This window comes from Oncorhynchus masou, chromosome 31 (genome assembly GCF_036934945.1).
Source record: "Oncorhynchus masou masou isolate Uvic2021 chromosome 31, UVic_Omas_1.1, whole genome shotgun sequence".
Taxonomy (NCBI): Eukaryota; Metazoa; Chordata; class Actinopteri; order Salmoniformes; family Salmonidae; genus Oncorhynchus; species Oncorhynchus masou.
This window is the reverse complement of record NC_088242.1, coordinates 75,345,902-75,362,327: the sequence shown is the minus strand read 5'-3', so window position 1 is coordinate 75,362,327 and position 16,426 is coordinate 75,345,902. Positions and strand designations below refer to the sequence as shown.

Genomic DNA, 16,426 nt, shown 5'->3' with positions numbered 1-16,426 from the left:
AATATAACACCCCAATCATTCACTGACTATCTGCTGCCTTCCCATCCTCCACAACCCTGTCATAGGCCTAATTTCTATGATCATTTCCTGATGTGTGGACCACACCCTCTTCTAGAATAGGCTAATCAATGCATTTGATACAGCAACAATATTATTAATCACTGCTAAAATTAATATTGTAGGGTCAAACCAGTTAAGAGCAAAAGAGAATATTGTGTGTTAACGTTTGACAGTCTGGGTGTGGCCAGAGGATGGTACTCTGTCTTCAAGCCTCATTTTCTCATGTGCTTTTACATGTGACTACTAACACAATGGAATAACAGTATAGACTGGTGCTAATCTTCTTTTTCAACATACTGCACATTGACTGGAGGTTCTTCCTGTTTCCCTTCATCTGAGACAGTTCAGACTGTTCCCACTAAATGGCTTCAGATTTGCAGAAACATCATCCGTTGATGTAACAATTGGCAGAAAGTAAGAGCTACCATTAACTGATTAGCAGGCATTTCACATTTCATTGACTTGCATAAAAACCCAGGGAACATCATCCCAGCTGCAATTCATCAGCACACATGGAGGATGGGGAAAAGCCAGTGTGTAGACACAAAAGAAAAACAAATAAAATGCCTCATATTGACTTTTGTAAAACAGCCACAGCTCACAGGTGGACACTGGACAGGGTTTGGAATAGTGATGGGGAAGAAAAATAATCCATACAGTTACATGTTGGGATATTATTTTTGATTATACATCATATTGTTTTGACAATATTGTAATATTATTTTTGCACTAGTTGGCTGTAACTGCATCAAAACTTCATAGCTAGTGATGAGCAATTAGTGCTTTTTCAGTGGGGTGGTTCAGTTTCGGTTAGATTTGTTATCACGGTTTTCGATTCCGGTTTAGATTATTTGCACTATGCATTACGTGGGTTGAATGCTGTAACACAGAATAAAACTATCAATTAAAAAAAGTCCCATGATGGTTGTAACTGCCAATTACTGCTTAGTAGTGACTTGCCTAGTTTAAATAAAAAGGTTAAGTAACAATTTATTCACCTTACTTTAATAAAAAATGTCAGGTGTATATTATTTGATAACTCTAACATTTAATTCCAAGTCTTATCTCTGCAGAGCTGCTGCCTGACAAAAATCACTATTTGGAAGTAAATAAGGAATACTTTTATGACTGCTGAATACCAACTATCAATCACTTAGATCATGTATTTTCAGATCGAGATACCTCGGGAAGAAACAGCTGCTCTCTGTATCCCCTCACAATCACACATTCTTCTCTTTTCCATAGCAGGTGTAAAAGAAACAGACCGGACAAGTAGATGTGCACGGGATTATGGTCATTGTAGTTAATTACCACGTTTTATGAGCTAAACTATCTAGAATATTGTCCTGTTGGAAACTAACTCCCTGCTCCATCACACAGTTTGGGCTGGATATGATTTATCTCTAGAGAAACTCATGAGCTCACACAAAAAAAACCTCCAAAATGGAATTCAAATAATTGAACGGATGTTGGTCAATGAGTTCTTTAAAAAAGTAAAATAACCAACGTTTCAGTAAACCGCTCAGCACTATTCATAGCTTGTTCTCCAACTTCTTTTGAAGTAGGGTACCAATTTGTTTTCAGCACTTTAATTTCCATGACTGATCAAAACAAAATGTTCTCAAGGCTCTCTCGTCCCTCTGCAGCAGACATATGGTGAGCAATATGTTTGGAACATTACAATAAATTCACAGCATCGAATAGCAACACGAATCGTATCAGCGCCAAAGTATTGTGATAATATTGTATTGGGAGGTCCCCGGCAATTCCCAGCCCTAGTTTGAAACCCACTATAATATGGCATGTGTCCATTTAGGTTCTGAACAGATTACAGCACCACTTGATCATCAATTGGTTATTCCATAGCTAGTAAAAATACAAGTACACCAAACATTAGGAACACATTCCTAATTTTGAGTTGAAATATTCTTCGGGACATGGACTCTACAGTCGTGGCCAAAGGTTTTGAGAATGACACAAATATTAATTTCCACAAAGTTTGCTGCTTCAGTATCTTTAGATATTTTTTTGTCAGATGTTACTATGGAATACTGCAGTATAATTACAAGCATTTCATAAGTGTCAAAGATTTTATTGACAATTACATGAAGTTGATGCAAAGAGTCAATATTTGCAGTGTTGACCCTTCTTTTTCAAGACCTCTGCAATCCGCCCTGGCATGCTGTCAATTAACTTCTGGGCCACGTCCATGCTTGGAGTTTGTCAGAATTTGTAGGTTTATGTTTGTCCACCCGCCTCCTGAGGATTGACCATAAGTTCTCAATGGGATTAAGGTCTGGGGAGTTTCCTGGCCATGGACCAAAAATATTGATGTTTTGTTCCCTGAGCCACTTAGTTATCACTTTTGCCTTATGGCAAGGTGCTCTATCATGCGGGAAAATGAATTGTTTGTCACCAAACTGTTCCTGGATGGTTGGGAGAAGTTGCTCTTGGAGGATGTGTTGGTACCATTCTTTATTCATGACTGTGTTCTTAGGAAAAATTGTGAATGAGCCCACTCCCTTGGCTGAGAAGCAACCCCACAAATGAATGGTCTCAGGATGCTTTACTGTTGGCATGACACAGGACAAATGGTAGCACTCACCTTGTCTTCTCCGGACAAGCTTTTGTCCGAATGCCCCAAACAATCAAAAAGGGGATTCATCAGAGAAAATGACTTTACCACAGTCCTCAGCATTCCAATCCATGTACCTTTTGCAGAATATCAGTCTGTCCCTGATGTTTTTCCTGGAGAGAAGTGGCTTCTTTGATGCCCTTCTTGACACCAGGCCACCCTCCAAAAGTCTTTGCCTCACTGTGCGTGCAGATGCACTCACACCTGCCTGCTGCCATTCCTGAGCAAGCTCTGTACTGGTGGTGCCCTGATCCCGCAGCTGAATCAACTTTAGGAGAAGAACCTGGCGCTTGCTGGACTTTCTTGGGCACCCTGAAGCCTTCATCACAACAATTGAACCGCTCTCCTTGAAGTTATTAATGATCCGATAAATGGTTGATTTAGGTGCAATCTTACTGGCAGCAGTATCCTTGCCTGTGAAGCCCTTTTTGTGCAAAGCAATGAAGACCGCATGTGTTTCCTTGCAGGTAACCATGGTTGACAGAGGAAGAACAATGATTCCAAGCACCACCCACCTTTTGAAGCTTCCAGTCTGTCATTCGAACTCAATCAGCATTACAGAGTGATCTCCAGCCTTGTCCTCGTCAACACTCACACCTGTGTTAACTTGAGAATCACTGACATGATGTCAGCGGTTCCTTTGTGTCAGGGCTGAAATGCAGTGGAAATGTTTTTTGGGGATTCAGTTCATTTGCATGGCAAAGAGGGACTTTGCAATTCATCTGATCACTCTTCATAACATTCTGGAGTATATGCAAATTGCCATCATACAAACTGAGGCAGCAGACTTTGTGAAAATTAACATTTGTGTCATTCTCAAAACTTTTGGCCACGACTGTACAAGGTGTCTATAGCGTTCTACAGGGATGCAGGTTTCCAAATGTATTCATGATACAGACAGGAAACTGTTGAGCATGAAAAAAACAGCAGCGTTGCAATTCTTGACACAAAACTTGTGCAAACCAGTGCGCCTGTCATACGCCGTTCAAAGGCACTTCAATCTTTTGTGTTGCCTATTCACCCTCTGAATAGCACACATACAAAATCCATGTCTCAATGCTTCAAAATCCTTCTTTTACACTGATTGGAGTGGATTTAACAGATGGCATCAATAAAGAATCAGACTGACCAGGTGAAAGCGAAGTCAGGGAAAGAGGTGTTCTTAATATGTTGTATACTCAGCGTATGGTTGTTTCTGATACCTGATTATTATGAAAATATCCACAAATTTGTCCATGTAACTTTTTTTTAAATTATTAGGAGTCAGGGCTAAGAGCAGACATTCAGAAAGCAATAACTATCTTGATCTGCAATTTTTAATACCATCATTCCTCCTGGAAATGCTCTGAGAAATTAGGCAAATTTATATTTTACCCATTTTAAATTACACAGATATTTATCATGTGATAGAACTGACTCTTATTTAGGATATATTTAATGAAGGGCTATTTTTCATTGGTTAAGGCAGAGGAATTAGGCCAATTCTGATTTGAGGGGTATTGTAATGCAATACCCCCCAAATGTAAATCACATAGACATCTAGAGTTGAAGTCAGATGTATTTTTTATTTTTACCTTTATTTAACTAGGCAAGTCAGTTAAGAACAAATTCTTATTTTAAATGACGGCGGCCTAGGAACAGTCGGTTAACTGCCTGTTCAGGGACAGAACGACAGATTTGTACCTTGTCAGCTCGGGGATTCAAACTTGCAACCTTTCGGTTACTAGTCCAACGCTCTAACCACTAGGCTACCCTGCCGCCCCATGTTTACATACACATAGGTTGGAGTCATTAAAATTTGTATTTCAACCACAACAAATGTCTTGTTAAATAAGAATTGGCGTTCCGTCAACGGGACAGTTGTAAATCATGCACGAGTTATGTCAAGATAGCAGATTTTAGAGAAACAACAGACGTCAGCACATATAAGTGTCTTATATTGGCTGAAAGCTTAAATTCTTGTTAATATAACTGCACTGTCCAATTTACAGTTGCTATTACTACAAAAAAATGCCATGATATTGTTTGAGGAGAGCTCCGAACAACAAAACACTTTTTTCAACGCAATAGGTTTGATAAATCCACCTCTGAAGGTGAAATGTGTACTTACATTCTGAAATCTTGCTCTGAGTTATCATCCAAAGGGTCCCAGAGATAACATGAAGTGTCGTTTTGTTAGATAAAATCATTTGTATTTCCTAAAAAGGTCCATATAGCACACACGATCGATTTTGTATTTCCTCTCTTTCAATTTGCAAAGAAAATAATCTTTGAAAACCTAAATGTTGTTTGAAAGAGTCAAATCACATTCGTACCTATTCCTCACAGGTCCTAGAAGGTAACAAGACTTCACCATTTCATTAGGGGTGTAGTATATCCTATAGGGCACCATATTTGGTCAGAGAGCGACACCTTCATGGCACAACGATGAAGCCGGCGGCCATCACTTGAACGAATGTATCTTTGTCAACTAGGCGCCAAGCCGGGTCAAACAAAGCTAACTAGATAGCCAATGAGCTGGGCTTCCCGGGAGTATCCGGAAACCATGTATATGTCGTATAATTTAGGTACTAACCTTGTACGACAGCATGCCTTTTCATTTTGGACAAAAATAAGGATATTCAGAGTTATGAAGTTATGAAAACTGGTTGTTTTGCAAATGTTGAACTTATAATATGGCTACTAATACTTGAAAAGCTAAAAGTCCAAGTAAACAGATTTGACGATATTCTTGCAGAAAAATGGAATAGGAATGTCTTTTTCACAATTTGCCCAAATGAACCTGGGGACTTCACACTAAAAGTCTTGAGGATCACTCATACTCCAAGTTATCCATCTGAAACTTTGCACACACACTGCTGCCGTCTTGTGGACACTATCGGAATTACAACAAGAGTGATGGCTATAACAGTGGCCTTTCCCTTGCATTTTAAAGATGGTGGTAAAAAAAAACTATTTGGTTAACTCTTTGTATTTTCTTCTATCAGATCTAGTGTGTTATATTCTTCTACATTCAATTCACAAACTTCCATGTGTTTCCTTTTAAATGGTAACAAGAATATGCATATCCTTGCTTCAGGGCCTGAGCTACAGGCAGTTAGATTTGGGTATTTCCTTTAGGTGAAAATTGGGGGGAAGGGGGCTATCCCGAAGAAGTTTTAGCAAACTATAGTTTTGGCAAGTCAGTTAGGACATCTACTTTTTGCATGATTCAAGTACATTTTCCAACAGTTGTTTACAGACAGATTATTTAAATGAAATCACAATTCCAGTGGGTCAGAAGTTTACATACGCTAAATTGACTGTGCCTTTAAAAAAAAAAAAAAGAATTCAGAAAATGATGTCATGGCTATAGAAGCTTCTGATAGGCTAATTGACATCATGAGTCAATTGGAGGTGTACCTGAGGATGTATTTCAAGGCCAACCTTCAAACTCAGTGCCTCTTTGGTTGATGTCATGGGAAAATCAAAAGAAAACAGCCAAGACCTCAGAAAAAAAATGAGACCTCCACAAGTCTGCTTCATCCTTGGGAGCAATTTCCAAAATGTCTGAAGATACCACGTTCATCTGTACAAACAATTGTATGCAAGTATAAACACCATGGGACCAAACAGCCGTCATACCGCTCAGGAAAGAGATGTGTTGTCTCCTAAAGATGAATGTACTTTGGTGCAAAAAAGTGCAAATCAATCCCAGAACAACAGCAAAGGACCTTGTGTAGATGCTGGAGGAAACAGGTACAAAAGTATCTATATCCACAGTAAAACGAGTGCTATATAGACATAACCTGAAAGGCCGCTCAGCAAGGAAGAAGCCACTGCTCCAAAAAGAAGCCACTGCTCCCAAATTGTGTAGTTTAGAGTGTGTAGACTTAGAGTGATTATCTTAATTTACCGAGGTTAGCTAGCCAGCTATTTGTCGTCCTTAACGTAGGAGATGCTGCTAGCTAGCTAGCCAACAGCTAGCCAACCTCTACCGAATTGAACTTCAACTACCCGGTCAACATTCCGCGTCGCTCCACAGGTAGTATCACATTTTCATTTCACTTCATTACAGTACAACGGTTTGATTTGTTTGATCGTAGCTAGCCAGCTACATAGCCGTCTTTGTATCTAAGACAATTGTGTAGTCTAGAGCGATTTTCTAGGTTAGCTGGCCAGCTATTGTCGTTCTTTTAACGTAGCTAGCCAGCTAGCCCCCGAATAGCAGCACTGTAGAAACTATTACAGTACAACGGTTTGATTTGTTTGATCGTAGCTAGCTAGCTACATAGCCGTCTTTGTATCTAAGACAATTGTGTAGCCTAGAGCGATTTTCTAGGTTAGCTAGCCAGCTATTGTCGTTCTTTTAAGGTAACGTAACGCAATCAACCTGCTAGCTAGCCAGCTAGCCCCCGAATAGCAGCACTGTAGAAACTATTACACTCGACGGAACGACTTGATTAGTGTAGTGTCAACATCGCAGCCACTACCAGCTAGCCTACAAAGTCAACAACGCAGCCACTGCCAGCTAGCCTACTCCAGCAGTACTGTAGCATTTCAATCATTTTAGTCAATAAGATTCTTGCTACGTAAGCTTAACTTTCTGAACATTCGAGACGTGTAGTCCACTTGTCATTCCAATCTCCTTTGCATTAGCGTAGCCTCTTCTGTAGCCTGTCAACTATGTGTCTATCTATCCCTGTTCTCTCCTCTCTGCACAGACCATACAAACGCTCCACACCGCGTGGCCGCGGCCACCCTAATCTGGTGGTCCCAGCGCGCACGACCCACGTGGAGTTCCAGGTCTCCGGTAGCCTCTGGAACTGCCGATCTCGCCAACAAGGCAGAGTTCATCTCAGCCTATGCCTCCCTCCAGTCCCTCGACTTCTTGGCACTGACGGAAACATGGATCACCACAGATAACACTGCTACTCCTACTGCTCTCTCTTCGTCCGCCCACGTGTTCTCGCACACCCCGAGAGCTTCTGGTCAGCGGGGTGGTGGCACCGGGATCCTCATCTCTCCCAAGTGGTCATTCTCTCTTTCTCCCCTTACCCATCTGTCTATCGCCTCCTTTGAATTCCATGCTGTCACAGTTACCAGCCCTTTCAAGCTTAACATCCTTATCATTTATCGCCCTCCAGGTTCCCTCGGAGAGTTCATCAATGAGCTTGATGCCTTGATAAGCTCCTTTCCTGAGGACGGCTCACCTCTCACAGTCCTGGGCGACTTTAACCTCCCCACGTCTACCTTTGACTCATTCCTCTGCCTCCTTCTTTCCACTCCTCTCCTCTTTGACCTCACCCTCTCACCTTCCCCCTACTCACAAGGCAGGCAATACGCTTGACCTCATCTTTACTAGATGCTGTTCTTCCACTAACCTCATTGCAACTCCCCTCCAAGTCTCCGACCACTACCTTGTATCCTTTTCCCTCTCGCTCTCATCCAACACTTCCCACACTGCCCCTACTCGGATGGTATCGCGCCGTCCCAACCTTCGCTCTCTCTCCCCCGCTACTCTCTCCTCTTCCATCCTATCATCTCTTCCCTCTGCTCAAACCTTCTCCAACCTATCTCCTGATTCTGCCTCCTCAACCCTCCTCTCTTCCCTTTCTGCATCCTTTGACTCTCTATGTCCCCTATCCTCCAGGCCGGCTCGGTCCTCCCCTCCCGCTCCGTGGCTCGACGACTCATTGCGAGCTCACAGAACAGAGCTCCGGGCAGCCGAGCGGAAATGGAGGAAAACTCGCCTCCTGCGGACCTGGCATCCTTTCACTCCCTCCTCTCTACATTTTCCTCCTCTGTCTCTGCTGCTAAAGCCACTTTCTACCACTCTAAATTCCAAGCATCTGCCTCTAACCCTAGGAAGCTCTTTGCCACCTTCTCCTCCCTCCTGAATCCTCCTCCCCTCCCCCCTCCTCCCTCTCTGCAGATGACTTCGCCAACCATTTTGAAAAGAAGGTCGACGACATCCGATCCTCGTTTGCTAAGTCAAACGACACCGCTGGTTCTGCTCACACTGCCCTACCCTGTGCTCTGACCTCTTTCTCCCCTCTCTCTCCAGATGAAATCTCGCTTCTTGTGACGGCCGGCCGCCCAACAACCTGCCCGCTTGACCCTATCCCCTCCTCCCTTCTCCAGACCATTTCCGGAGACCTTCTCCCTTACCTCACCTCGCTCATCAACTCATCCCTGACCGCTGGCTACGTCCCTTCCGTCTTCAAGAGAGCGAGAGTTGCACCCCTTCTGAAAAAACCTACACTCGATCCCTCCGATGTCAACAACTACAGACCAGTATCCCTTCTTTCTTTTCTCTCCAAAACTCTTGAACGTGCCGTCCTTGGCCAGCTCTCCCGCTATCTCTCTCAGAATGACCTTCTTGATCCAAATCAGTCAGGTTTCAAGACTAGTCATTCAACTGAGACTGCTCTTCTCTGTATCACGGAGGCGCTCCGCACTGCTAAAGCTAACTCTCTCTCCTCTGCTCTCATCCTTCTAGACCTATCGGATGCCTTCGATACTGTGAACCATCAGATCCTCCTCTCCACCCTCTCCGAGTTGGGCATCTCCGGCGCGGCCCACGCTTGGATTGCGTCCTACCTGACAGGTCGCTCCTACCAGGTGGCGTGGCGAGAATCTGTCTCCTCGCCACGCGCTCTCACCACTGGTGTCCCCCAGGGCTCTGTTCTAGGCCCTCTCCTATTCTCGCTATACACCAAGTCACTTGGCTCTGTCATAACCTCACATGGTCTCTCCTATCATTGCTATGCAGACGACACACAATTAATCTTCTCCTTTCCCCCTTCAGATGACCAGGTGGCGAATCGCATCTCTGCATGTCTGGCAGACATATCAGTGTGGATGACGGATCACCACCTCAAGCTGAACCTCGGCAAGACGGAGCTGCTCTTCCTCCCGGGGAAGGACTGCCCGTTCCATGATCTCGCCATCACGGTTGACAACTCCATTGTGTCCTCCTCCCAGAGCGCTAAGAACCTTGGCGTGATCCTGGACAACACCCTGTCGTTCTCAACCAACATCATGGCGGTGGCCCGTTCCTGTAGGTTCATGCTCTACAACATCCGCAGAGTGCGACCCTGCCTCACACAGGAAGCGGCGCAGGTCCTAATCCAGGCACTTGTCATCTCCCGTCTGGATTACTGCAACTCGCTGTTGGCTGGGCTCCTGCCTGTGCCATTAAACCCCTACAACTCATCCAGAACGCCGCAGCCCGTCTGGTGTTCAACCTTCCCAAGTTCTCTCACGTCACCCCGCTCCTCCGCTCTCTCCACTGGCTTCCAGTTGAAGCTCGCATCCGCTACAAGACCATGGTGCTTGCCTACGGAGCTGTGAGGGGAACGGGACCGCAGTACCTCCAGGCTCTGATCAGGCCCTACACCCAAACAAGGGCACTGCGTTCATCCACCTCTGGCCTGCTCGCCTCCCTACCACTGAGGAAGTACAGTTCCCGCTCAGCCCAGTCAAAACTGTTCGCTGCTCTGGCCCCCCAATGGTGGAACAAACTCCCTCACGACGCCAGGACAGCGGAGTCAATCACCACCTTCCGGAGACACCTGAAACCCCACCTCTTCAAGGAATACCTAGGATAGGATAAGTAATCCTTCTCACCCCCCCTTAATGATTTAGATGCACTATTGTAAAGTGGCTGTTCCACTGGATGTCAGAAGGTGAATTCACCAATTTGTAAGTCGCTCTGGATAAGAGCGTCTGCTAAATGACTTAAATGTGAAATGTAAATGTAAAACCACCATAAAAAAGCCAGACTACAGTCTGCAACTGCATGTGGGGACAAAGATCATACTTTTTGGAGAAATGTCCTCTGGTCTGATGAAACAAAAATAGAACTGTTTGGCCATAATGACCATTGTTAGGTTTGGAAGAAAAAGGGGGATGCTTGCAAGCTGAAGAACACCATCCCAACCGTGAAGCACAGGGGTGGCAGCATCATGTTATGGGGGTGCTTTGCTGCAGGAGGGACTGGTGCACTTCACAAAATAGATGGCATCATGAGGAAAGAAAATGATGTGGATATTTTGAAGCAACATCTCAAGACATCAGTCACGAAGTTAATTCCTGGCATTTAATCCCACATTTAATCCTTTGTGAGTTTAAATGTATTTGGCTAAGGTGAATATAAACTTCAGACTTCAACTGTACCAGAGACAGGTCGATACCCCCACATGTAAATCATAGAGACATCTACCAAAGACAATTCAAATCCAATCAAAGGACGTTGGGTTAACTTTTGTGCATGCGTTTGAATTGCAAACTCTCAGCACTTCAGGCAGTGGGTTTGATATACAGAATGATGAGTAAAGATTTGGACACAATCCACGTGCGACATCTTTTCCTAGACACACATTTCTAATACTTCCAAAAATAAGAAACTGCAATGATCCTCCAACAGAATCCGTCAGCTTGTTTCCTATTAGCATAAAAAAATCATTACGCAGTAAACCTCAGCTGTGACATTAACAGAACCAGATATGAAACTGCCAGTTTGACTAAAGCATCATTACCAACTCAAAAACATTCATTACCATCACTTGCCCGGCTGCCTTTGCCTCTGAAAAACGCAGAAGAGAAGGTTGTGACATACCAGAGAACAGGTGTGGATGTAAAACTAGCCCCACACTCGTAGAGACAGTCTGAAATGAATACCTGGATGTCAGTGTCTTTCACTGGCTCCAGAGGTTCAAAGGTGGTGGCAGCACTCAAGCTCTCCAGACGCTGGGAGATGTGGAATATGTCCAGGCCTCTGGAACCCAGGAGGATAGAGCTACAGGAAACAGAGGAAGAGTAGATTGTGTTTGTTTAGTATCCTCTAGAGCAGGTATTCCCAAACTGGGGTACGCCAAATAAAAATGTGATTCACATTTTTCTTTTAGTAATTATTTTTTGTCGTCACATTTTCAAACAGTTCATTTATATTTTCCAACGGGGCTATAGATGTGGGTGAGGTTTTTTCTTTGCCTGGGTAGCCTAGTTTCACTGTCAAAAATAAAATTAAACCATCTAGATGTTCAGCAAAATAACAACACAATGTCAAATACAGGTAGCCTAGTCAAATAATTAACATCCAATCACATTAACCATTACTCTCTCGCGTGAATTCCACTAACGGTCTGTGTGTAGCCAAACGTAGCTGCTACTCATGTTTGTATCTGTACTGATGGTGCAAAAGCCATGACAGGGAGACATAGTGGAGTGGTAACGTACGTGCAAGCAGTTGCTCCCGACACCATATGGGTACACTGCATGTCTAACCGCTTGCATGATGACAAGTTTCTCACATGACTGGTCTATCTGGGTGATGTTTTTTCCCCTCGCCTGAATGATCTGAATCTAGGATTACAGGGACTCACTCTCCACAACTATATTCAATGTGTGGGAAAAAAATTGAGGCTATGATTAAGAAGTTGGAGCTCTTCTCTGTCTGCATTAACAAGGAAAACACACAGGTATTTCCATCATTGTATGATTGTTTTGTGTGCAAATAAACTCAAGCTTACAGACAATGTCAAATGTGATATAGCGAAGCACATGAGTGAGAGTTGGGTGAGCAATTACGCAGGTACTTTCCCAAAACAGATGACACAAACAACTGGATTCGTTATCCCTTTCATGCCTTGCCTCCAGTCCACTTACCGATATCTGAGAGACACGGTTCTGTGAAAATTGTATTTAATCAGGATAGGGCTGCTCTCAAGAGTATCCTGCCTTTGCAAATTGCGCTGTTAAGACACTGATGCCCTTTGCAAACACGTACCTATGTGAGAGTGGATTCTCGGCCCTCACTAGCATGAAAACTAAATACAAGCACAGACTGTTTGTGGATAAGGATTTAAGACTGAGAGCCTCTCCAATACAACCCATTGCAGAGTTATGTGCATCCTTTCAAGCACACCCTTCTCATTAACCTGTGTTGAGTTATTAACAATTTATGATGAACAAATACATTTTTATATGTAAGATGGCTAAATAAAAAGGGCTAAATGATAGATTATTATTACTCGTGCCCTGGTCCTAGAAGAGCTATTTGTCACTTACCACGAGCCGGGTTGTGATAAAAACTCAAACTCATTCTTATGTTGAATAAATGTATCGTATAGTGTGTGTGTGTGTGTGTGTGTGTGTTCGAGACAGGCTTACAATGATGGCAAAAAAACATTTGAGAGTGAGCCAACTCTGGTGCTAGAGGGGGTACGCAGCTGGAGTTTCAATGTTTAAAGGTGGTACAGGACTATGAAAAGTTTGGAAACCACTGCTCTAGAGGGCATGAGGAGCATGAAGTAAGTTCACTGCAATGCAGAACATAACAAAGCTACACTGCGTTTCATATGCCAGTGAAATGTGGGGAGCAGCATTAACCAGCCATCATAAATAAGTTCTTACAGACATCTCCCATAACAGAACAGCTCCAATAAACTGGGTGTCCAAAATACTGATGAAACATATCTATCCTCTATTTCACACTCTATTTCACACGCTATAGTGACAAGATCACGTAATTACAAGTAGTCCAAACGCAGTCAGATGTATTGACATCTGAAAAATAACCAATCATAATGATGAGCTTTTGTGCAGATGACTTCAACATCTTACTACCATCAGCCTCATTCATTACAGGGGAAATAATGAGATATTACTAGAAAAAGGGAACTGGCCTACACGTCACATATGATTTCAATGTGTGGGTCATCTCTAAAATAAAATAAATATCTGTGACTGACTGATACACAAGAGAGAACATACGCTTTTACGTCAGCAGCGTCTTGCGACGTTCGGGTTAAGGTGCGGGAACGTAGCCTCTCTCCAGCCTGCTGGATCTCCTGAAGGTTCCTCTCAACATGGGGAAGCTCAGACACAGCCTCAGTTTCCGCTGCAAGCTGCTCCGCCTGCTGCAGGAGCTCTCCAAAGCCCTCCGCTTCCATGGCAACCACTAGAAGTTAAGGGACAGAATGGCTGGGTTAAAAACCAATGACTATTCTGGATTAAATTACATGCAGTCTTTATGGCCTTAACAGATTGAATCACATGATAGTGTGTTACAGTGCAGTCGGACAGTGCAGTCGGAAAGACTCCTAGACTTTTTCCACATTGTTACAGCCTTATTCTAATGGACTAAATAGAAAATGTTCCGAAACAATCTAAACACAATTCCCCATGACGACAAATTGAAAACAGGTTCTTAGACATTTTTGCAAATGTTTTCAAAATAAAAAACAGAAATACATTATTTACATAAGTATTCAGACACTTTGCTATGAGACTATAAATTGAGCTCAGGTGCATCGTTTTTACAGTGTTCATCCTTGAGATGTTTCTACAACTTGGAGCCCACATTTCCTGCAGGATTGAAGGTCCCCAAAAACAGTGGCCTCCATCATTCTTAAATGGAAAAAGTTTGGATCCACCAAGACTCTTCCTAGAGCTTGCTCCCCCGGCCAAACTGAGCAATTGGGGGAGAAGGGCCTTGGTCAGGGAGGTGACCAAGAACCCAATGGTCACTCTGACAGAGCTCCAGATTTCCTCTGTGGAGGTAGGAGAACCTTTCAGAAGGACAACCATCTCTTCAGTACTCCACCAATCAAGCCTTTATGGCAGAGTGGCTAAACGGAAGCCACTCCTCAGTAAAAGGCACATGACAGCCTGCTTGTAGTTTGCCAAAAAGGCACCTAAAGGACTCACAGACCATGAGAAACAAGATTCGCTGGTCTGATGAAACCAAGATTGAACTCTTTGGCCTGAATGCCAAGCGTCATGTCTGGAGGAAACCTAACACAATCACTACGGTGAAGCATATTGGTGGCAGCATCATGCTGTGGGGATGTTTTCAGCGCTAGGGACTGGGAGTCAGAATCGAGGGAAAGATGAACAGAGCAAAGTACAGAGAGATCCTTGATGAAAACCTGCTCCAGAGCGCTCAGGACTTCAGACTGGGGCAAAGGTTCCCCTTGCAACAGGACAATGACCCTAAGCACACAGCCAAGACAACACGGGAGTGGCTTCGGGACAAGTCTCCGAACGTCATTGAGTGCCCCAGCCAGAGCCCGGACTTGAACCCAATCAAACATCTCAGGAGACACCTGAAAATAGCTGTGCAGCGATGCTCCTAATCCAACCTGACAGAGTTTGAGAGGATCTGTAGAGAAGAATGGGAGAAACTCCCCAAATACAGGTGAGGCAAACTTGTAGTGTCATACTCGAGGCTGTACTTGCTGCCAAAGGTGCTTCAACAAAGTACTGAGTACAGGTTATGTAAATAGAATATTTCATTGTTTTATACATTTGCAAACATTTTTAAAACCTGTTTTTGCTTTGTCGTTATGAGGTAGTGTGTGAAGATGGGAAAAAATATTTAATCACCCATCAATTTGAGAATAAGGCTGTAACGTAACAAAATGTGGGAAGAATACTTTCCGAATACACAGTACGTAATGTCAGTGCATGTAATGTTATTGTTGATTGGACGGTGGTTGCAGCAAATTTAGATTCGCAAGACACTGTACCAATGAATTGTGTAAGTATTCGGCCCCCTTGAACTTTGCGACCTTTTGCCACATTTCAGGCTTCAAACATAAAGATATAAAACTGTATTTTTTTGTGAAGAATCAACAACAAGTGGGACACAATCATGAAGTGGAACGACATTTATTGGATATTTCAAACTTTAACAAATCAAAAACTGAAAAATTGGGCGTGCAAAATTATTCAGCCCCCTTAAGTTAATACTTTGTAGCGCCACCTTTTGCAGCGATTACAGCTGTAAGTCGCTTGGGGTATGTCTATCAGTTTTGCACATCGAGAGACTGAAATTTTTTCCCATTTCTCCTTGCAAAACAGCTCAAGCTCAGTGAGGTTGGATGGAGAGCATTTGTGAACAGCAGTTTTCAGTTCTTTCCACAGATTCTCGATTGGATTCAGGTCTGGACTTTGACTTGGCCATTCTAACACCTGGATATGTTTATTTTTGAACCATTCCATTGTAGATTTTGCTTTATGTTTTGGATCATTGTCTTGTTGGAAGACAAATCTCCGTCCCAGTCTCAGGTCTTTTGCAGACTCCATCAGGTTGTCTTCCAGAATGGTCCTGTATTTGGCTCCATCCATCTTCCCATCAATTTTAACCATCTTCCCTGTCCCTGCTGAAGAAAAGCGGGCCCAAACCATGATGCTGCCACCACCATGTTTGACAGTGGAGATGGTGTGTTCAGGGTGATGAGCTGTGTTGCTTTTACGCCAAACATAACGTTTTGCATTGTTGCCAAAAAGTTCGATTTTGGTTTCATCTGACCAGAGCACCTTCTTCCACATGTTTGGTGTGTCTCCCAGGTGGCTTGTGGCAAACTTTAAATGACACTTTTTATGGATATCTTCAAGAAATGGCTTTCTTCTTGCCACTCTTCCATAAAGGCCAGATTTGTGCAATATACGACTGATTGTTGTCCTATGGACAGAGTCTCCCACCTCAGCTGTAGATCTCTGCAGTTCATCCAGAGTGATCATGGGCCTCTTGGCTGCATCTGTGATCAGTCTTCTCCTTGTATGAGCTGAATGTTTAGAGGGACGGCCAGGTCTTGGTAGATTTGCAGTGGTCTGATACTCCTTCCATTTCAATATTATCGCTTGCACAGTGCTCCTTGGGATGTTTAAAGCTCGGCTAATCTTTTTGTATCCAAATCCGGCTTTAAACTTCTTCACAACAGTATCTCGGACCTGCCTGGT

General features: G+C 43.4%; 1 protein-coding gene across 1 annotated transcript in view; it reads right to left on the bottom strand.

The window, feature by feature from the left end:
- Positions 1 to 16,426, bottom strand: part of LOC135524441 (nuclear pore complex protein Nup93-like) — a 44,872-nt gene that overhangs the window by 16,282 nt on the left and 12,164 nt on the right. Inside the window, exons 2-3 of the mRNA XM_064951976.1 lie at positions 13,454 to 13,640; positions 11,360 to 11,477 (exon numbers count right to left, since the gene is read on the bottom strand). Coding sequence (XP_064808048.1) covers positions 11,360 to 11,477; positions 13,454 to 13,632 — 297 coding nt within the window. The 5' untranslated portion in view covers positions 13,633 to 13,640. The remainder of the gene's footprint in view (positions 1 to 11,359; positions 11,478 to 13,453; positions 13,641 to 16,426) is intronic.